Genomic DNA, 21,326 nt, shown 5'->3' on the forward strand with positions numbered 1-21,326 from the left:
TTCGGTATCAATGTAGGAGATGTCATCTCAAAATTACGCTCTGGAATAGCCGTGAATGATGGAAACTACGTAGAGGGAATTTTTCTCGGTCCACGGAAGTCAGGCGCTGCTTCATTATAAGAGTCCTGAAATTTTAGAATTCCATGTTTGTTGGTGCTCAACATCAGGACCAGGTCCGATAGATGAGGGCTGGTCGCTCACGATGGTCTGAAACCGGAGTTTAGATGAAAAAGAAAGTAAAACTTGGAGTGGATGGTGCGGGATGATGGTGGAATGTATTGTGGTTTGTTAGTGTAGAAAGAAGAGAGTTTTTATAGGTTTTAATTGTTAAAACGAATCGGTAAGTTGCAAAAAGTTTTAAGGCAATTTCAGGAAACAATAAAATTTGTCGGAAACAACTCATATTCTTGATTCAAAACAACCCTAGTATCTTTTTTATCTTTGGATTTAGACTAGTAACTTCTAAACTCTCTTATATTTCATCCTACCACCACATCTAATTATAGGTATGCCAATTCACGACAATATTCTCAACCTTTCCAAAACAAACTCTAAAATGGAGGATCTTCTACAAATCATGATAGAATAAATAATACCACCCCCAAACAATTAGGAAGGTGGGATTAACAATAAAATCTATGCACAATTTGAAAAGAACCACATTATATTAAAATTGAAATTCAAACAACATTTAACTACCAAATTCAAAGTTAACTACGAATTTAACAACGTAACATCCTATCTACTAAAAATAATAAAAACAACATCAAACGACAAACAAGAAGAAATCTAACTACTCTTCAAGGGGTGGGGTAAGAATAGGAATTTGAAGTGATCAAGAATGGAAAAACCAAACACTTTTCCCCAAACAAATTTTTGAAAACAGGTTTGTAAAAATTTGTTTTAAAACGGGTCTTTTCCCTTCGATTCCTAGACTTAAAGTGATATATATGTATTTACATCAGGTTTCCATATATCAATAATCTAAAAGTTGTGGGTCTTTCCACAAATAATTAACATGGAATGCACCATCAAACGAGAATTAAGCACCAAGATTTCCTATGATGTAGCTTAGTGGAATGAGAGTAAAGCCTTATAGATCTAAAAACCTAATCGGCATACAGTTTCTTCTTTGTCCTCCCACTGAAGGGATGCCAAGTAAATGAGCATGAGAAAATTGATGGTTTGGAAGATAATCGTGGGATGTGGATAATTTTGAGAAGGAAAAAAATGAAAAAAATGGAAAATTGTCAGGGTTTGTTTTGGGTGTTACTTCTTCACCAATTGGTTTTAGATAGTTATGAAGCATAGGAGAAACACCAAGGTCAAATTACAAACTCAATGGTTCTTTGAAAAGGTAGAGGGCGAGGGACATCGTGATGGAAGGTGAATGAGTGACATGAGGATGTGAGGTGGGTGAATGGTGTTCAACTAGTGTTCGAGGTCTATATCATCGAGCTTTTGAGATATGCAAGACATTCCTCAATAGGTGGGTAAGAAGAATCACCTTTGGGATAGAGGGCGAAAAATTCTTCTTCCGTCATTAGGTCAAGAGATGAATGGATGTCAATAGGAGAGAACTTCGAGTCGAAGGAAATCTTCCTCGATGTTATCTACGCCTAGGGAGTAGAAATTGTGATCCTTGTCTTCTTCCATAAGAGGGGTATCTACTAGTGTGGGGACTAAAGTGTCACCGTGACTAATGTGAGGTACAAAACTCTCAATGGACTTCACTTCTCCTTATATAGGCAAACCTAGTTGTCCCTGTTTTTGTCTAAACATGTTAACTTCTTAAAGATTTCCAAAAGAAAGAGTCATTGAGCCATCCCGACAATTGATTTGGGCATTGGCGGGTTGCCAAGAAAACTCCTAAGATGATGGGAATGGAATCATGAGCAACTTCTATGTCGAGAATAACAAAGTCGGCGGGGATAGTAAAAATCCTGAACTTTAACAAAGAATATTTTCAACTACACCCCTTGGGATACTTAATAGAACGATCGGGCAAACTGTAAAAGTCATTTTGGTTGGTTGAAGTATTGTTAGACCAGTTGTTTATATAAATAAAAAGGGAGTAAGTTAACACAGAGTCTAATAAAGCGGTTGTTATGAAGGTATCACCTAAGGTGCATTATCTGATGGGGCGACCGAGGTCCTTGTACTTAACAATTCCGTTATGTTAGGATAAAGAGGGATATTGTTAGTTAAGAATGCTTCGTGGGGTATGTTGGTTTTCCCTCTTCTTGGTGCACAACTCTTTTAGAAACTTAAGCGTGTCCATGTAGACTTTTTTATAGCTTCTAGAAAAGGTAGGTTTATAGTATAATTTTTAAACACTTCCCTAATCTCATCAAAATTCTCGTCATTTTTAAACACAACTAGTCTTTGGGGATATGGTGCTTTATATTATTTTTAACGAAGGGATAAAAGTATTATTAGGCTTTGCTTTATCTCTATCCGTTTTCCATCTAGGTATCCATATTGGAACCCTCTGGGTGTAGGGTCTTCACTTTCTATTATTGAATCTTGTAATGTTTTCCCTTTTGGTTGTGGTTTAACTTGGTACTTACGGTTGTAGGGTCTAGGTTTCTATTATAGTATGTGGTATGGTATCATTTTTAGTTTGTGGGTAATCTTTAGGCATAGTCACTTGGTTATCAACTACTCGAAGGCGAGCGAAGGGTAGTATTGTAGGTCCCCCTTTTGGTTTATATTACCATTACTTTTTGAATACTTTTTATTTCAAAGTGGTGTTTGTTGACTTAGGATTAGGCCTTTGCTTGACTTGGAAACCCGGTTTGGTTATTATTTTGGTTAGAAGACATGTCAATAACCTTTTGGCACAAAATCGCATCATTTGCATCGTTTGTTTCATCATATTAGAGTTTTGATCATCTTTGATCTTTCATCAAGTTGGAGTTTTGTTGCATAATTTGATTTTGTTTCTCAACAAGGTCACTACTACTTTGTCCGTAGATGGTTGTATTGGAATTAAAGCTTGTTGGCGTTCATGTCTTGATGTTGATAGCGGGTTATGGGTACTAAACCTCTATTACAGTCACCTAAGTTCCCTTTTTGTCCTTGATGTTGAGTTAAGCTGGTTGAAGTGTGATGGTTGTGGTGGTGTTTGTGCATAGACAAAGAGGACAATAGAAGTCGGAATGCTCAAGACTACAAACGAGACATTACAACCAGTAGAGTTAATGTTCATGACTGGAGTGGGTTGTTGTTGAGCAGAGATGGCATCTACCTTTTAGTGAGGGCATCGATAAGAGTTTTACTTCGAGATCATGTTTAACCTCACGAGAAGAAGGAGAGGAGCCGGGAGGAATCGTTACCTCCCCAATTGTTGTTCCTCTTAGATTGATCTTCTAAGAATGTATAAGCCTCTAAGGCTCCTTTACTAAGAAAACTACCCCGGTCATGATATCTAGAACCTCCTTATGGCAATGTGAAAGCCCCTTGAAGAAAGAACGAACAAAGCGTGTCTTTCGCAAGATTATGATGTGGGCATTCAATGAGAAGATCTTGAAAGCGATTCCGTGCCTCCGAAAAGGATTCATGAGGATTACGGCTGAAGAAATGAATCTTGTGAAGCATTTCATCCGTCTTTTAGTGGTGGGTAAAATTGTTCCATGAACAATTGAACAAGTTGAGCCCATGAGTCCCACGAGTTTGGCGTTTGGGAGTTAACCAAGACGCCTTTAATCGGCTAGGGTGAAAGGAAACACCCTAAGTTTAACTTGTTCGGACTTACGCTAGGATGATGGAATGTAGTGAGAACTTGGTCTATCCCACGCGATGTCTTTGGTAAGGCTTCTCGTGGTCTAAACCATGAAAACCCGGTAACAAGTTAAATATATTTAGGGGGATTCGAAAATCCCCACTAGGTCTAAGAACGATGCGACTTAGGGCCATCGTTTTGGGGCTTTATAAAAATCAGAGAGGAGTCTCTTGTTCTTTAGCCATTGATGCAAGTGTAGTGTGTGAAATTCTAGATAGGCGTGTTGTATTTATTTTACGAAAAACAAGCCCGATTATACTAGAATTAAAACTCCTCCAACGTAAGAGGAAGGAGTGGAAGAAGGATACTGAATGCCTCCTTTACAGCGTTTGAATAGCGTCTTGTATCGTGATTTAAGTGTATTTAACAAGTTAGAAACACTTAATAACTTTAAGGAATAAAAATATGCATTTACCTATGAAAATTGGGAACATTAGGATGAATTTTTCCTTGTTGAAGTACTAGGTAGGAAGCGGGTTGGGCCTTATAAGCTGGCTTCAAGGTAAGTTGAAATTACTGAATGAATAAGTATGGTCGCTCACAATGATTCTCCGGGGTTTTCAAGTTTTAGGCCTTTTATCGTACTCCAAAAATCTGAAATTTTTACAGTAATTTGCTAAGGCGTCTATCAAGTAGCCTGTAAAATTTTAGATCGATCGGAGAAAGTGAAAGTGGTGAGTATTCCCTTTGTCCGGGTGGGTGACGGGTTCGATCATTGGCCATTTGATAACCCGTAAAAATAATAGAACACTAAATATTAATGCTACAAGAACACTAATCGTAATCCTACCGTTCTTACGTTTAAATCAATTCTTTTACTCTTTCATAATAATGCAATATAATGAGTAAGGATTCGTTCCACTCTCAATCTATCAAGACTAAATAGAATTCAACTAATCAAACCAAAAGGAACAATGATGAGAGTGATGTGTTTGGTGTGAAATTTCTATACTACCATTCTCAACACAAGAACAATAATAACAATAAGACATAATTAAATTAAACTGAATTTAAAACTAAGATTGTGAATAAAGATAATTAACTTTATTGATCTAATAAAAAATAACAATGATATGATTGAATGAATAACAACTATTTTATTTATCTAATGAATGATATTCAATGATTTAAATAACTAAGCTAAAACAAAGAATGAAACTAATTAATGGAATGAAAACTAAGTAATTAATTAATCTAGATCTAACTTTTTTCTAACCCTAAACTCCATTAACATTAGCTTCCTAACCTAACTGCCATTAACAAAGAGTCAAGCTTTTTGTTTTATACATCCAGATCCAAAATCGTGCATGGGCTTGGAGCCAAGAATCGGGCCCAAAACCGAATTCTTTTCGATCAAAAAGGCCTCTTGTTGCAGTTGGCTTCCACAGACTTTTCGTCCACTTCTGCTCCTCTGATTGGGTCAAGGCTTGGACCATTGCGAAGCTCTTTCCGAGCGGTCGTTTTGACATAAGGTAGGCCTCAATCCGGTGTCCGAGTCCAAAGATATGGCATTGGAAGTTCTGCGACTTTTGCTCATTTATCTCGCTAAAATTATAATGGACTTTGAAGCTGAAATCGTAAAAACACGTAATGAGTATTAACTTTACTTATTATTCACATAAACTCTAACAGTATGATTATTAAGGGGTTAAAACTATGGTTTTGGGCTCTTATCAACATCATCATGACTGTATAGAGAATCCTATAACATTTACAATGAATTATGATGTTAGGTAAAAATTTGTCACACGAAAAATGTATATCAAAGTAACTAAGTGATGACCAAATTAGACCGTCTAATGTTTCATAGGCCACTCCAGTTGGGGCTCCAGAGTCTTAGGAAGTTAGTTGGCCTGGGGCATCTCGAACGTAAGGCTATTCTCATTTCCCAACACTTACTATTAAAATCAACCATAAATGGAAGAGATTGAGTTTGCATAAATATTTTGTAATCACATTTTGTACAAGTTATCCTCATAATGATCTCATAATAATTGATATTGGAATCATTATGAACAATTGTTGTGTATAGAGTTATCTCATCTTGGTCACTTGATTGAAACTTCTCTTCATTAAATAGTTCATTTTCCAAATTAAAATCATCATATTCCCATTCCATTTCACTCAAAAAAAAAAAAAAGGTTTTAGGGTTGTAAATAGAAATAGAACAAAAAATTTTGAAAAAAAAAATAAATGTGTAGAGAAAAAAGAGACGTGCGGGTTAAGTTTTTTTGGATTGAAAAATGAGGGAGTGAAAAAAAAATGTGGGTTTAAGAAAGGTTTCTTGAGAGTAAAAAAACAAAAATTGAAATTTGAGTGTTTTCACGTTTAAGTGGGATCTTCCTACTTTAGTATAGAAAATTGACAAATGTATGCATCTTCTTTTTGTCAGTGCCTTCTGAGTTCTGTCCAACCTCAAGGGACCCGGTTGGCGAAGGTTAGTAATACCGACTCTGTCTTTACCGCTCCATGCAACACTTCTATACTCTCCCTATCCAGCTGCCGTAGGCAACATGCATTGTTTTATAGCATTGACCTCGTGTCGTGCTGGATGTGTTGGGCCCACCTTCCTGCAGTGAAACCCTCATTATTGTGTACTAACTTCGTTTTACTTTGACTAATTAAATACCTCAACTATATGTCTATATCTGGCGTAATCATGGAGATATCAACTCCATCTATTCAGATTGAGGAGGGTTACACTCTGAAAGACAATCATTTGAATGACTCAATAAAAACCTCTATACAAAACGTCATGGAACTAAGCTATGAATGTGGATCATTTCAAACACTTACGCATAAAGTGAAAGGAAAAACCTTGTAACAGAGAACAATTGCCTATCATTTGTCAGAAAAGAAAAAATAGGAGCAAAATAAGAAATTAGATGTTAACAGAGGATCTCAAATAAGTAAATCAAACGGTAAAGCCTATATAGCTCTGTACACACTCAAGAACACCCCATAGTGTGGAAAACAAAACAATCTCAGACACAGTACACATCACCTGTTCATCAAATACAGATAAAAAGTTTTAAAACACTTTATCATCATAAAGGACAGAGAAGACTGCAGAAATGTAGTTAACTGGTCACGCCCACCTCCAAAATACCGCCTTAAAGATTCTTCTTGAATCACCTCCTCCACTCAACTTGGGTAACCTTCTCTGCAATTCATGAAATCACATATGTCAAATAGTGTACCATATATAAGCTTAAGGATGTAAGAATAATAATAAAAGTTACTAGCGTATAATGACCACCATTATTCATATGAATACAAAATTACAGTAACTCAGAAGCTCAATTATTCTGACAGCAACCTTAAAGCTCCGCCAATGCATATAGTAACTACATGAGAGATCAGAGAAACTGTCCACCACATGCTGTTCAAAAATCTTTAAAAAAATAATAATAGGAAAGTTTCGCAAAAAAAAACCTAATAGGAAAGTTTCGAAGGACTGAAGGCTACCATGAAACCAAGCATTTGAGTCGAGTGTAGAACCAAAACGAAGACACCATAAACAAGGATGCACAAGAATTATGCTTCAATTTTACCGAGGTCCAGAAATAGAAAATAGAAAAGTTTCACCGTTTCTGGAGAGAATAATACAGTCATATTTAAGATGTCTTACCATTACCATCTTTTGAAGACAATATGGATCTTTCATTCTTAACCTGCCCCTTGCCATTTCCTTGAGGTCTGTGTGTCCGTGGTGATAGAGAGCTCAATTTGCCATTGGTGGGAGACGGCAAAGAAAGCCTCCTGGTTAAACCATTCTGTTCATTCACATCAGGACCAGACCTTGGAGAGCCTTGTGCCCGGAGCTTCGCCTTAGCAGATTCTGTTGCTGCCATATAGCTTGGCAACTTCGGAGTGTTTTGTAAGCCAGTGTCTGGATAATCCTGCTTTACTAGCAAAGAAGATCTCCTCCTGCTCTGGCTCTCATTGCTAGCTTGGTCATCCTTCAATGTTACTTTATCACTTGTTACTGGAGTACTTTCATCCTTTTCACAGCTTTCGAAAGGTAATGAATCAAATGTAGGATTATCACTATTCAACAACTCAAGCATCCCATTTTCTGGAAATTGTTTCGGAGTACATTCCTCAAGATCTTTAGAGACTGGAACTAATGTAACATTCGTCATCATCTCAGCAGACTCAACCATGCCATGATCTTGAACATCTGGAGCTGGCAAGCCCAATAAATTCCCAGAAATACATTTTTGCTTCTCACTCTGCGTCCCTTCTGTATCAGCAGTTTCAGTTTTGGAGCTTGACACCTTCCTATGATTATGTTTCGGCTTCTCCGTCTCAGCAAGCTCACCCATTCCTGCTTCTGAAACATTTGGAGCTGGTGAGCCTGATGACCTTCTAGGAATGCGTTTTGGCTTCTCAACCTCGGCTTCATAATGATCAGTAACTTCATCTTTGGAGTTAGAAATCTTTCTCAAGTTACGCTTCACCTTTTCAAGTTCATTTTGTGAGCCTTCCTGGACCATATCTACAGAATGGACCACAATTTTCCTCATGTTGCGCTTGGGTCTTTCGGAAGTCGAAGTGGAATGAGTTGAGCCATTTTCAACACTTGCAGCAGGTACCTTTCGAACACTACGTTTTGGCCTGGTATGACTTTTTGAACTAACTACCTTCTTAGGTGGTGGAAGTGGTTCCGAAACACGGGAATTTGTCCAGCGCTCAAGCCAACTCCAGGCTGAGTTTGACTCCACCAGACCATATTGGAGACGCAGAGGCTTTGCGTTTGATGATGAAGCAAGAAGCTAAAAGCAATGGAACAAGCTTAGTCAACTGCCCAACTCAAGATTATAGCACAAACACAATGAACTACACAATTTCTTCATAGATACTGTAAAACTCCGGAATGTGTGAATAATTAATCTTAGTCAAAAGTGCACACCATAGCCAGGAAGCAAGAATAGGATGACGCAGTCCTTAAGCATGCAAATGTAAATGTCATGCAAACACACTTAATTAACCAGGCTCACATGATCCAACAAATAAGCATGCATCTCAGTATCTCACTCAACTCTATACCATATATATTCAGTGCTCATATATTATACATCAGCACGGTGTTAACATGCATCTATACTTGGGTTTACTAGTGTTACCCCCCCCACTAGATGAGCCAATTAGGATTTCCCCCCTGCTAGATGGGAAATTAGGGTCTCCCCCCCCAAACACACAGCACATCCAAGTCAACTTTGGTTGACCGTTATCCTTCAAGTCAAGCTAAGCAAAATGACACCACTACCCTCACCACTTTTAAAATGAACTTTGCAAAAAAGTCAGGGGTTGTGAGGGAAGTGGTGTCATTTTGCTTAGCTTGACTTGAAGGATAACGGTCAACCAAAGTTGACTTGGATGTGCTGTGTGTTTGGGGGGGAGACCCTAATTTCCCATCTAGAAGGGGGGAAATCCTAATTGGCTCATCTAGTGGGGGGGTAATACTAGTAAACCCTCTATACTTTATACCATAACATCTAAAACTAATTGGATTAGATCAGATGGTACTGGTTGTCCATCTGCTCTTTTTTGCTTTTGACCTATGAAACCTCCAATATGAGATTAGTGAAGGATAGGTAACCCAAGCTGATATGTAAGTTCTCAACTATATTTGTATCATGCATTCATGCTGCAGCACACATGCAAATCATACCAAAAGATGTACTTCTTTTAGTTCTTCAGGAATAACAAGCCTAGACGGCTAGACTCCAACATATAAAAACATAACTTACCTTACTTATAAAGGAGTTTCTCAAGAGCTCTTCTGCATTAGTAAGTGTATGTAATCCACGAGAACAGGTACGCTTAGTATCAACCTGGTAGAAGATGGAGAAATAGTAACTAGCTAGTTCATCGTCAATCATTAAACATATTATTTGATGCATATTTAAAACCAGACTTGGTGATCTCACTTGAACAGAGAAAGAAAGGGGGGCGTATAAACTACTACAGGAATTTTACTTTTGCATTTCTTATACCTTTTTTCCACGAACCACTGCCTGAAACTTTATGATTCCCTGCAAACACCGTAAAGTAGCAACCGCTTGCCTCCTCACCAAGTGACCACGAATAAGTGCCTGCAGCCTTATGATGCCCATGAGAGCCCTAAATGCCCTGCGAGCCTTCACAAAGTTGAGTTTTCCATCAGTGGAGTGACAACAATATGGGATTGGGGGTGGGACTCGAACAAATTTGATCCAATTCCAAATAAATTGTCATTATTTACTTTTATGGTTATGGTGCTGTAAAGTATTGTAACTTTTAACTAGCTTTCAAGGCCTTCACAAAGCACGGGCCCTCTATAACTAAAACATCATGATCTGATTTTGTACTGGATTGGAGGGTCTGATTGTGTCTTGGATGGAAGATCCCTCCGGGTGAGAAACATGTTTTCGTGGGTTTAATGGTTAATTGTAGGAACCTTCCATATAGGGTGTCGCACCCACTGCTGAACCTTAACTCGACACTTTTAAATGGAAACTTCCTTGGAACGTTGCTCCCAACTAAAGGGATCCTTGTTTCCTCGTTACAATTTTTATGCAACAAACACTACATAATTAAAGATTTAAGCTTATAATTCTTTTAAAAAAATAAAGAAACTATATCCATGACAGAATCCATATAAATTTGAAACTGATATAACTTAAGTTACTACTTATCTGCTAAACTTTGATTAAATAGTGGAGTGAAATATCTGCTGATTTAGATTCCTAAAATTTCATTGTTGCATATTCTCTCTTCACCAACTTTCATGTTTATAGACTAAACATATCCATGACAGAATCCATACAAATTTGAGACTAATAAAACTTAAGTTACTACTTCTCTGCTAAATTTTGATTAAATAGTGGAGTAAAAAATGTGCTGATGTGGATTCCTAAATTTCCATTGCTGCATATACTCTCTCTACCAACTTTCATGTTTCTAGACTATATATATATCCATGACAGAATCCATACAAATTTGAGACTGATAAAACTTAAGTTACTACTTCTCTGCTAAATTTTGATTAAATAGTGGAGTGAAAATTCTGCTGATGTGGATTCCTAAAATTTCATTGATTAAATTTTAGAGGCCCTCACAGTGTCATACAAGAAGTATGTACAATGCATGTCAAAACTTTACACATGTACTACTTAGATTTTCCTTTATAAAGACGAAAGAAACATGTCACATACCTTTCTAAGTAATATACTGCCTGTGTGGCTTGGATTGTATGCCATGTCGCCAATTCAGTATGTATAATTTGGTCATTTAAGAAGGGCGTGTTTGACGGAATAGGGAAGGTATGAGTACAAAGTACTTGAACCACTTAATCGTTTTGGGTTCTCAAATAAAAGGAACACACAACATTGGTGTCCCTTACAAAAGTCCCCAGGCCCCACCTTAAGAAACCCAACCTTATCAGTTTCAAATGAAACAAGCAAGCCAATCAATTGGGGTAGTCCAGTCGAACAATTTTTTTGCCCTCTTATCATGATAATAACAGACAGGGCTTACTTACTCTCTAGAGGAATAAAATTAAACTACTGAATAAACCATGTATCGAGCAAAAAGAGTAACCACTTTCCCTGAAGAGGAAGCGACGATAAATTTAACTAAGTTAAAGAATATTACCAAATAGCCTCTAAAAGCTGCCTGTACTTTGGTAACAGCTTGGTCCTGCCTGATTTTCTCTGGACCATCTAGTGCATTCAATCTTATGCTCCCTTTCCTATCTTCACCTTGATCTCCTGGCACAGAGACCACCCCTTCATGAGTAATAGTAGATGCTGCCCCCTGATGCAAATCTGAGTTATTTCCAGTAGTACAGTTTGCAACAGGCTCTGGCTGAGAAATCATGGGAGAACTCACAACCAAACCAACAGTAGGTGTCTTGGCAGAAACCAACACCTCCTTCTCATTTGAGGATTTCTTCAAAGAAATAAAATATTTGTTAGTAACAAGCAAATTTACATAAAAAAGTCACACAAGAAACATATAAAAAATTTGATTACTAATACAGTGATACTGAAGCTGCAGACAACTACCTGTGATTAAATGGATGGGAGGAAGACCGGGGGGGGGGTTACATTATAAACTAATATGCTGCATTATATTGAGTAAAACACTACCGCCTGACAACTTGAAGTTGTGAACCACTATCTATAGAAAATCACCAACCAATCTCATTTAACATGCTTACAAAAGGTGGCACATGCATGATTCTGGTTGTAGCCTATCATATAATCCTCATCCTACCTCTAAAGAAAATTTTCACTTGTCTTGAGTGTGAACATTTCTTCACAAGTGCAAGAGTTTTCTTTAAAGATAAGTTCATGCTAGTGGGGCCTAAGGCAAGTCCATCAAGCTAATTTGCTACCAGATTAGACAAAGACAACGAGTCCACCAAGCAAATAGAATACACTCTCAATCAGATAAAAGTTGAAAAATCCTGGAACAAGGAGAAAACTGCAGAACAGGGTCTGGATGGGATATCACATATGTGATATGTCCATATCTGGAGGCATATGCATCAACCGTATATTATCATGCCTATCATTATTGGTTGTTATATATTAATCGCATGAAAGTCGTTTTTCTGGTGCATACCCATAGAATTATGTAAAAGATTGACAAAAAGGCAACTCTGCAAAATCATAGCTTGAACATGTGAACAATTAGCATGTTCTTATAAATGAGTAACACATTAAAAAACAACACTGTAGCGGAACATAGGAGGTAATTAGCAACAATACCAGTTAGTTACCAACAAGAATGACAACGACAATAAATAAGACGAGAAGAATATTGAGTCGGTAAACCACTTACCAAAGCATCTTTTCCTTTTGATGAATTCGATCGTGATGCTTTCTTGCCAAAAAGCACAGTTTTGATCCATTTTCCTGGAGATTTCCCCATTCCAAGAAGCAAAGATCCAGATAACCAAGCTGAAGTTCACAATCTGTACGGTGTGAAACAAAGCACAATCAATGAATATAAAGTAGTTTTTTTCTTCTTTTTTTGTGTGGGGAAGGGTGTGGCCCATGACCCAAGGCCCCACCAAATCACAAAGCCCTAAAGATCCTCTCAAACAGATTATGCCAACATTCACAGAGATGCGGTATTGTGTAAACAGAGAACTCAGAAAACATGAGCACAAACTGCACCAGATCTGAAACTCATTACAACAATGCAATCCCTCAAAACCCCTGATCTACCATTTTGTATGACCAAGAAAACAACAACAAATATACAAAAAATGAAACTATACTAGGGGTATCAAAAGCACCCATAATGACACGAGTGGAGTAGCCCTGGGCAGGTGTGGCAGAGGTTCGATGGGGGGTTCAGAATGTCATGAGTGATGTAACCACGGGTCACCAATAGTAGAGAGAGAGAGAGAGACAACTTCATCTATGAATTTCCTTTGTTTTATCCTAATCTAACTAATTCCTTAACAAATGTGACACAAAGTAGGACACGCATTGACAAATGATGAGTCTTCTAACATGTTTTCAAACGTAATTTTCTTGGAATTAGCATACAAATATTGTATCACCTCTCAGCTACTGAGCTACAACAATTTTTATCCTAGTAAAGTATACAAGACACACACCAAACCTAACTCAAAAACAAGTCCAAACCCATCCCTTACATGAAATGCTTAAAAGAAAACCACCCAAGTGAATATTTAGGCACCAACAAGCCAAAGCACTCAAAACCTACTTCCACTACTAGGGCTAGCTACACTGCCACAGTTATATTAAGCAAGCTACACCCCATATTATTTTAGCCCCTTCACTGATTCTTTGCCCTCGTAGGCTCAAATTCCCGACGCAATTATGGAGCCAAGGTGTTATTGCATATACTAAGGAACTCTAAACATTCTCAGCCAGTAAATACATTGTCTACAAGACTACAAATCATTATGCAAAACACCCAACAGAACAGAAACAGTATAACTTATTTTAAAATAGAAGAAAAAAAAAACACCCAACAGAACAGAAACAGTAAACCTGAGTATCAACTCACTCCTAAGCACTAATTTCAATACCACTATCAACTACAAACAACAACACCCACACAAACACTCAAATGAATTTAAAGTATAAAACCAAAATCCACACAACCAAATCAGACCTCAAACTTTAAAAAAAAAAAAAAACATGCAGTTATACAAGCAAACACAAACACCAGATCTGAGCTTACTATCGAGACGTTACCCTTCAAAACCCAATATCTACCATTTATAATCTTCACCAAGATATAAAAATGACATAAACAACAAACTAAAACCCAATGTTGATAGATCTGAATAACATAATAACTAAAACACAAGATAGGTGAAACATAAGCTAATAAGATAAGTGCAGAGTGTTTGTTTATTACCTTGAAAACAAAATGAGTAGAGAGCTGGTGAAGAAGAGATATGGGGCTCACTCCACTCTCACTTTTTTTTAGCTCTTTACTCAAAACAGTGATGAGAGAGAGTTTAAAGAAAACAAACAAACAAATGAGAGTGAATTAATTAGGTGGATTTACTGGCACGTGGGTTTCACGTGTTTAACTCTACATTGAAACTACTTTGGTAGTTAGTGTAACTGAAGCCATTGAGGACATGTTGAAATAATCAGTTGGAGACGAACTCACTAAAGGAATCATAGCCCCCCTCTGAATTTAGAATTTATGTCACGGCCCTCTTCTATACAATAATTATTTACTCTTTTTGGAAACAATTGGATTGCAAGCTGCTAGTGACTTTATAATTGTTCCATAGACTGACAGACCATAGTTTGGTGTCAAAAACTAAATTGGCCTTTTTGCGACCAGACATAAAAATGAATTAGGAATCAGGATGCATAATTCCTAGCTAGGCAAGATAGTCACGGCCAATAAAGTTTCACGACAGCTATCGGTTTACGTTATTCCCAGAATTGCTCTCGTCTTTTATCCCCCAATTACTAACTCACTCGCCAGTGTCACCGACAAAATATGGTAACTTTTAAAACCACATTCAACAAAATTCCCAAACAAAATTCTTAAACAATGGGTTCGCATATTGTGATTTTGCTACCGCCAATATATCTTCAACACCACACTAAATTCCAATCAATGCTAATTGATATACACACCGACACTTATTATCGCTGGATTGACTACCAGTGTATAGTGATTCCAAACTGTTGGACAACATCTTGTCTAGCTAATCAAATGGCTCATGATAGATGGGTCGTTTGGTGAAAGCTACACCCAAATGGGACCGTTTTGATTATTCCCTTCTACCAACTTCGTGAGATGGACGAGTGGAATATACTTTGGCAAGGTGGTTGCAGCTAAATAATGGGAAATTAAACAAGGTGGTGAAGCCATGTTGTCCTCATTAGGACAGGTCGTACAAGAGCCAATGCTGGCTACTAGTGAGACTACAATGTTCAGTCACTGTGCTAGATACATTTTGGAAAAAATACATATATATATACACCTTTAAAAAGCCAGGTATGTCTTGTATTTAAAGAAGAAAAAAAATAGTGAAGATAAAATATTAAAATGTATCCAATTCATGATGGTTCCCAGAGTTGGGATTTGTTTCTAAAACATATATTCCATATTAATTCCAATCCTCAACTAGTTCTTCATTAAGTCGAATTCGACGGTAGTGGACTATCGGCTCATTCATTAGAGTTTTGAACATCATTTTGAGTAGAGCTATTAGACTGTCACAATAATTATAAAGTCAATTATGCATGGAAAATTTGTTCCGTTGCATTAATTACAGAGAGGATTCTATAAAAGAAAAAGTTTTGCTCAATTATTGAAATTTCATTGAGAGAATTGATCATTATATCTAAAACTAGATGTTCCTATATAAAATATACAATATCGAGAATAACCCATATGAAAACAATAGTAAGTATTAATAAAAAATGATTTCTTATAAGGGTGGGCAAAAGAATTGAAGATGAGTCTTTAAACTAACGTAAGAATTAGCTAAAGTTGGGTTTTAAGAGTTTTATACGAGTAGCATTTGCTTCTCTAGATTATGTTAGTTAAACTTTTGTGATTAGGTTGAACATTTGGTACACAAAATTTTAAAGTCACACATAATGTGTACAATATGGTTTAACACTTTAACTTACTACTATATTTTTTTTTTCAAAAAAGATAAATAAAATAAATATTTTATACATTATCGAATGTTTTAATGATGTGTTACCTAATGTCGAATTTGGCCTGTTTTTAGATTTAAAATGTAATATATTAATGTTATTTATTTTCTCATATAGGCATTCCTAAGATTGTACTTAAATTAGCTTATTTTGAGATTGAAATAAAAACTCATCTTACTTGAATCGAAAAAATAAACGTATGAGAGCATTCCCCAATCAAACACAGGCAATAACTATTACTTAATTTTGAGTAGTTTGAGAGTTACCAATAAAATCATCGCAAAGCAAAGGTTAATTAGTTTTCAACTTTTCATATTTGTATGAGATTAAAGAAATCGTCCAAAATGCCACAAACCAGATTGAAATAAGTTATTTATGAGTTAATCCAAATTGAATTGTAGATAAACACGAGTTTTAATTATATTATTTATAAAGTCTTCACCTTTTTTCCATTAATATTCACTCGAAGTCTCAAATTGCTTAATTTGTTGATCCCATACACGTGAAACCCATATTTTAAAATAGTAGTAATGATCGTTGAAACTATTTTATCTCATTTTCAACCATCGATATAAATCCATTTATTATTTCAACACTTTATTTTTTCAGCTTAGACGGCATATCAGATGTCACCGCCTCCATTGCCCATTCTTCCGCTCTTTCTTAATTTTATTTTTTTTTTGTCTCACTTCCTCTTTTTTGAGGTTATAAAAAAATCATAAAACATAGAAGCTGTTAATAATTAAGCATAATCCAATGGTTCTGGTAACAAGCACTCAAAACTCTTATTTATTGGTTTCTATCTTATTAAGTTTATATTTATTTGTTTGGTTTTTCAGGAAATATAGTGAAATAATCAAAGTTTTGATATCCACTATGATCTACGAATAAGACGAACAATGCAGTGGATGGGTCATTTGCTATTCTGCTCCAAAGAGGTTTTTTAATCTTTTATTATATTTATTAGTTTTTGTTTTATGGCTTTTGTTATTAGTTTTAATTCATCGAAATTATATTGGAGAGTTGTTTAGTTAACTATAAAGACTAAAGCAATAGAATTGTTAAATTTGTTGAGTCATTTCATACATTTTATAAACGAGTCCGTTATATGAACTCCACTACCAAAATTAGATTTATAAGATGAATTGAGGGCAAATTTTTTGTGAATATAGTTTTCTCATAATGGAGAGTTTTCCTACAAAAAAAAAATCAGCCTAAACTAACGAAAATATTTAACATTATCAAAAATTGTTTTGAAATTTGAAAAAATCTAGACTGTTAGATAATTTTATAACATTATAAGCAATTTTTGATATTTAGGTCTAGACATCTTTAAATGTGTTGTTTTTTTTTTCTTTTAAAGATGATCTATATTGTGGTGATAACATCTTCACTAAAAATCAGCTTCTAATTCATTGTTTTTCATGGTAAAATTTTTTCAGAGTTTATATAAATGGAATTCATACAACAGGCAAATTTTATAAATATGGGAAATAAATGATAAAGGTTACGAAGGTGTTATTTTTAAGAGGGTTAAATAAAAAAGGAAACATAATATGCAAACAAGAAACGTTTCCAAATTTTCGAAATTCACTTGCAGCCTTTCCACAGACATCAAACGGCCCAATAACAAGTCTTCAATGGGACCCAAGACGCGGGAGACGTTGAAACTAATTTCACTCATTTTCAACCGTCGATATAATATTTCAACATTTTTTTCAACGCTTAATTTTTCCCGCCTAGATGCCACATGTCACAACCTCCACTGCCCACTCTTTCTCTATATAAACCCTCTCTCCGCTCCCTCCTCCTTTTCAGTTTTTTTTGTTTTCCCACTTCCTCTTTTTCGAGTTTATCAAAAAAAAAACATAAAAACATGGAAGCTGTTAATAAGGAAGTAGAAGCCAATGGTTCTGGTAACAACCAGTTAAAACTCTTATTCCTTTGTTTAATTTCTATCTTCTTGGATCAGTTTATATTTATTTGTTTGATTTATCAGGAAATATAGTGAAATCAAAGCTTAGATATCCACTTCGATCTGCGAATAAGACGAAGGATGTAGCGGATGGTTCGTCTGCTACTTCTGCTCATCCCAAGAGGTTTATTACTCTTTTGTTATTTGATGTTTTGCACGTTCATTGTTGGTCTGTGGCTTTTTTTATGTTTCTGTTCGGTTAACAATCAAAACGTTAAGTTTGTGGAACCATTTCTTACATTTTCAGAAATTGTGAAAAAAGGAGTGTGAGGTGTGTTTTTAAAGAGATTAATTAAACAAGTTGGTAGTTTGCATTGGTTGTAATGAAATAATGAATGGTGTTAATTTGAGTGCCACTCATATGTTAAACAAACATTATAATGCGCTGCAAGTATAGAGCTTTATGTCATATGGTCACAAATTCACAATGCATTTCTATGTCAGGGCAAATTGTGCTATTGATCAGTTTGGCATACTTTAAACAGTGTGGTTTTGATTTTGTTGTTGTTGTTGATATGTATGCTTGACTGTTCCCATTAGAAACTAGAAACAATTTGGTATGAGTGAGAAATCTATGATGCATGCTGCCTGTTTATTAGTCTATTATATGTGAATTAGGTTGCCTTATGTAACTTACCTTTTATTCTGATGATTGTGTAGATTATAAATGTAGAAATTAACATTTTGTAAAGTACCAGTACTGATATATATACATGCCATCAGTTTGAACTTTGAAGTATAGTTATATAAGGCAGTTGAACTCTGACAATTGAGTATCCAAATTGGACGCTTCCCGTTAATAGTTGGACTTCTATTCTTTGAGTTTATTTCTGGGAACATGCTGATTGGTATTGGTACTTGAATAGTTGAATGCTTTGCTTACTTCTGGATGTTTATTTTTAGGGGTAAGCCTACATCAACTGTTAGCATAAGTGTGAGTGTTCTCGATCTTCCTGGGAATGACAAATCTGCCAAGCCACTAAGAAGGCTCTCTATTCCTGCAAAATCTTCTATCAGTCCCACCCCTAAGTTAACTGGCACTCCACTATCTGAGACCAGAAAGAATGGATCTAGCAAAGGGCAAGGGAGTAGTAGTGAAAAGCGAGTTTCAATGAGCAGAAGGAAGTTCATTCTTATATCCTCAGCTTCATATTGGTTATCACAGATCAAGCTCTCTGAGTCAGCTGCAAAGCACTTGGTTTCACTCGGCTTCTTCAAGCTTGCATTGGAGTCGGGATGCGAGGTGAGTCGTAGCTAGAGTTATTTTGCTCCTTGCATGACTATATATTTAGTAACATAATTTATGCATATTGTACGCCACTTTCATATATATACGGTACAGATGCATATTTTGAAAGAATGACAAATTCAACCAGTTTTGAAGAAGCTTAATCCATAGTTGAGCTTCTGATATGATCTTGTTGAAATGCACTATAACACTTCAAAATAAGTGTCTCAAATTGCACAAAAGTTCATATTATTATGTATTTGTCTTGGTATTCCTTTTCTTTCTTCCATCTTGTTTATCTCATGTCATTGACCAATGCTGTCAGGGTTTAGGTGTATAAACGGTCTCGTGCTACAATATATTTCAAAAGAGTTAAGATCGAAAATCATCTTTGCATGATCCAACACTTGATTTATTAACATTAGACTGAGGAGCCATGTATGAAGGTTGTTTATACTGTGTATAAATCATAGACTGGGAACCTTTTAAACATGTAGCCATTTCTTTATGCACATGAGATAGCCTCATAGCCATATAGAGTTAGATAGTTGTGTTATACATCCGAACCAAGTAGTAAGTTAGTTACTTGTCGGGGTGACTATTGAAAGCTTTTAAGACGCAAATTTTAACTTTAATTTGTTTTTGCAGCCTTTGCAGCATATGCACAATGAGTTGAAATCATATGTCCGTCGACACAAGCTGGTTGAATTTGGAGAATCTCTGAAAGAATTACTTATTAGCTACGACATTTCAGAGGATATTGAGCAGTTACAAATTTCAGAGACTTGTTCCAAGTTACCTGTGGAAACAACTCAATTATCTGAAGAAGGTGTGCACAGCTCATCTTCTGTTAATGGTGGCAAGAAACTGAAACCCAAGGCTTTCAGCCAAGAAAATGTTCAGGACTCCTCATATGTAGAACCAGCTAAGAAAGCTAATACCCAGAAGATTTCTCCAAGCAAGAACAGGGTATCAGCTGTTAGCAGGAAGTTTACGAAATCCAATACTGTTAGAGATATTGGTGGTGCGAATCGACAGAAAAAATCTTTAAGGCCTGCTAAGCAAGTAGCTAAAATGGAAAAGGCAAACACTGAAATCCCGGAAGAGAATTTTACTGGGGAAAAAGGTGAAATGAAACCGTACATTATAATTACTTAAGTTAAATTACAAATGTCGTCTTAACAAGTTTATTTTTATTTTTTCAGGTCCAGTTGAATCTTTGCTTTCTGGGGAAACAGATGAATCTTTGCTTTCTGTGGAAACAGAACATGAAAACAAAGAGAACAAGGTGAGTTTCCTTAAAGTCTTAAACCACTATTAAAAGTTTGGGTTTTGCATCTATAAAAAAAAAAAAAAAAAAGTTTTATTTCTGCTTTTCACTTTATCTATGAGACTTGAGATAATTTTACAAATGAACGTAAATACGGTTTGAAAACTGTAACGGTAATGTTCAATGAACTGACTGGTCTCTTTTGGCTCCTATTGTCATAGAGCATTCAAACATATGTGATGATTATCATGTGTCTATTTTTCCTTCATGTCCATCATTTAAGTGATTAAACTGTCATGTTATCTTGTTTCAGGATGCTCAAATGCCAGAGGAAATCAGCTTAATTAACTGAAGTAGAAACGTGGACACCGATTCACCGCCACGTTAAATATATACGTTAAAAGTAATACTCATTTAATGTGACTTCTATAACACATTGTCTATTAAACTCTTTTTTTTTTAGTGGGGACTTCTGTTGTAAAGAAAGTTGCAAAGGAGAAGACTCCAGATTGGTGTGATTCCAGTTTTTTTCTTTTCCTTTCATTTCATTTTCTAAACATCCGGCTTAGAAAGCTTGAATTGTTTCTTAGGTTTTGTTTCATCATTTTGTCTTGATTGCACAATTAACTTTTTTTTTTCGATAATTTGATTGCACAATTAACTGTAACTATGTATGATGTTTTGAAGTAGTAATGCTGTTTTACACTGGCTTTTGCGTTTCATGGTATGCTACATCATAGCATTCACAGCTCATGGCGCAGGAATGGACTTGTTTTTTCAATGAAAAATGGTGCACTTTTCGGATAGCAAAATGGCTTGCGCCTGGGCTTTGCTAATGACCAAGTCTGTGCCACCTTTACCTTGGGCCCTGGAAAGATAAGGATAAGTTGAGAGTT

The 21,326-nt window shown here is 36.0% G+C and overlaps 2 protein-coding genes across 3 annotated transcripts; one reads left to right on the forward strand and one right to left on the reverse strand.

Moving 5' to 3' along the window:
* Positions 1-6,665: 6,665 nt before the first annotated feature.
* On the reverse strand, positions 6,666-14,488 carry LOC147522684 (protein IQ-DOMAIN 29-like). Of its 2 annotated transcripts, XM_086594724.1 has the most exons (8): positions 14,180-14,319; positions 12,620-12,752; positions 11,426-11,722; positions 9,787-9,930; positions 9,541-9,624; positions 7,416-8,562; positions 6,883-6,947; positions 6,666-6,788 (listed from the first exon to the last, which is right to left on the reverse strand). In XM_086594724.1, the coding sequence occupies exons 2-7, from the start codon at positions 12,707-12,709 to the stop codon at positions 6,916-6,918; spliced, it is 1,794 nt and encodes a 597-aa protein (XP_086450850.1). In that variant the 5' UTR covers positions 12,710-12,752; positions 14,180-14,319; the 3' UTR covers positions 6,666-6,788; positions 6,883-6,915. The 2 variants fall into 2 exon arrangements, with proteins under 2 accessions (XP_086450850.1, XP_086450846.1); XM_086594720.1 differs by having other exon boundaries at positions 6,666-6,947; positions 14,180-14,488.
* Positions 14,489-17,734: 3,246 nt separating this feature from the next.
* On the forward strand, positions 17,735-21,034 carry LOC147522685 (uncharacterized). Its single transcript, XM_086560478.1, has 6 exons — positions 17,735-17,873; positions 17,957-18,056; positions 18,836-19,175; positions 19,809-20,286; positions 20,366-20,448; positions 20,744-21,034. Exons 1-6 carry the CDS (start codon positions 17,834-17,836, stop codon positions 20,780-20,782), a joined length of 1,080 nt encoding a protein of 359 aa, XP_086416604.1. The 5' UTR covers positions 17,735-17,833; the 3' UTR covers positions 20,783-21,034.
* Positions 21,035-21,326: the final 292 nt, after the last annotated feature.

Source organism: Coptis chinensis, chromosome 1, assembly GCF_015680905.1.
Source record: "Coptis chinensis isolate HL-2020 chromosome 1, ASM1568090v1, whole genome shotgun sequence".
NCBI lineage: Eukaryota > Viridiplantae > Streptophyta > Magnoliopsida > Ranunculales > Ranunculaceae > Coptis > Coptis chinensis.

Bases quoted from the DNA above. Each gene is read 5' to 3' on its own strand.
- LOC147522684 (XM_086594720.1), bottom strand. From the start codon at position 12,709: ATGGGGAAATCTCCAGGAAAATGGATCAAAACTGTGCTTTTTGGCAAG. The intron at 9,625-9,786 runs GTATAAGAAATG...ATCTTCTACCAG, and splicing joins CAGTGGTTCGTGGAAAAAAG to GTTGATACTAAGCGTACCTG. The intron at 6,948-7,415 runs GTAAGACATCTT...CATGAATTGCAG, and splicing joins GTCTTCAAAAGATGGTAATG to AGAAGGTTACCCAAGTTGAG.
- LOC147522685 (XM_086560478.1), top strand. From the start codon at position 17,834: ATGGAAGCTGTTAATAAGGAAGTAGAAGCCAATGGTTCTG. The intron at 18,057-18,835 runs GTTTATTACTCT...GTTTATTTTTAG, and splicing joins ACTTCTGCTCATCCCAAGAG to GGGTAAGCCTACATCAACTG. The intron at 20,287-20,365 runs GTGAAATGAAAC...TTATTTTTTCAG, and splicing joins GAATTTTACTGGGGAAAAAG to GTCCAGTTGAATCTTTGCTT.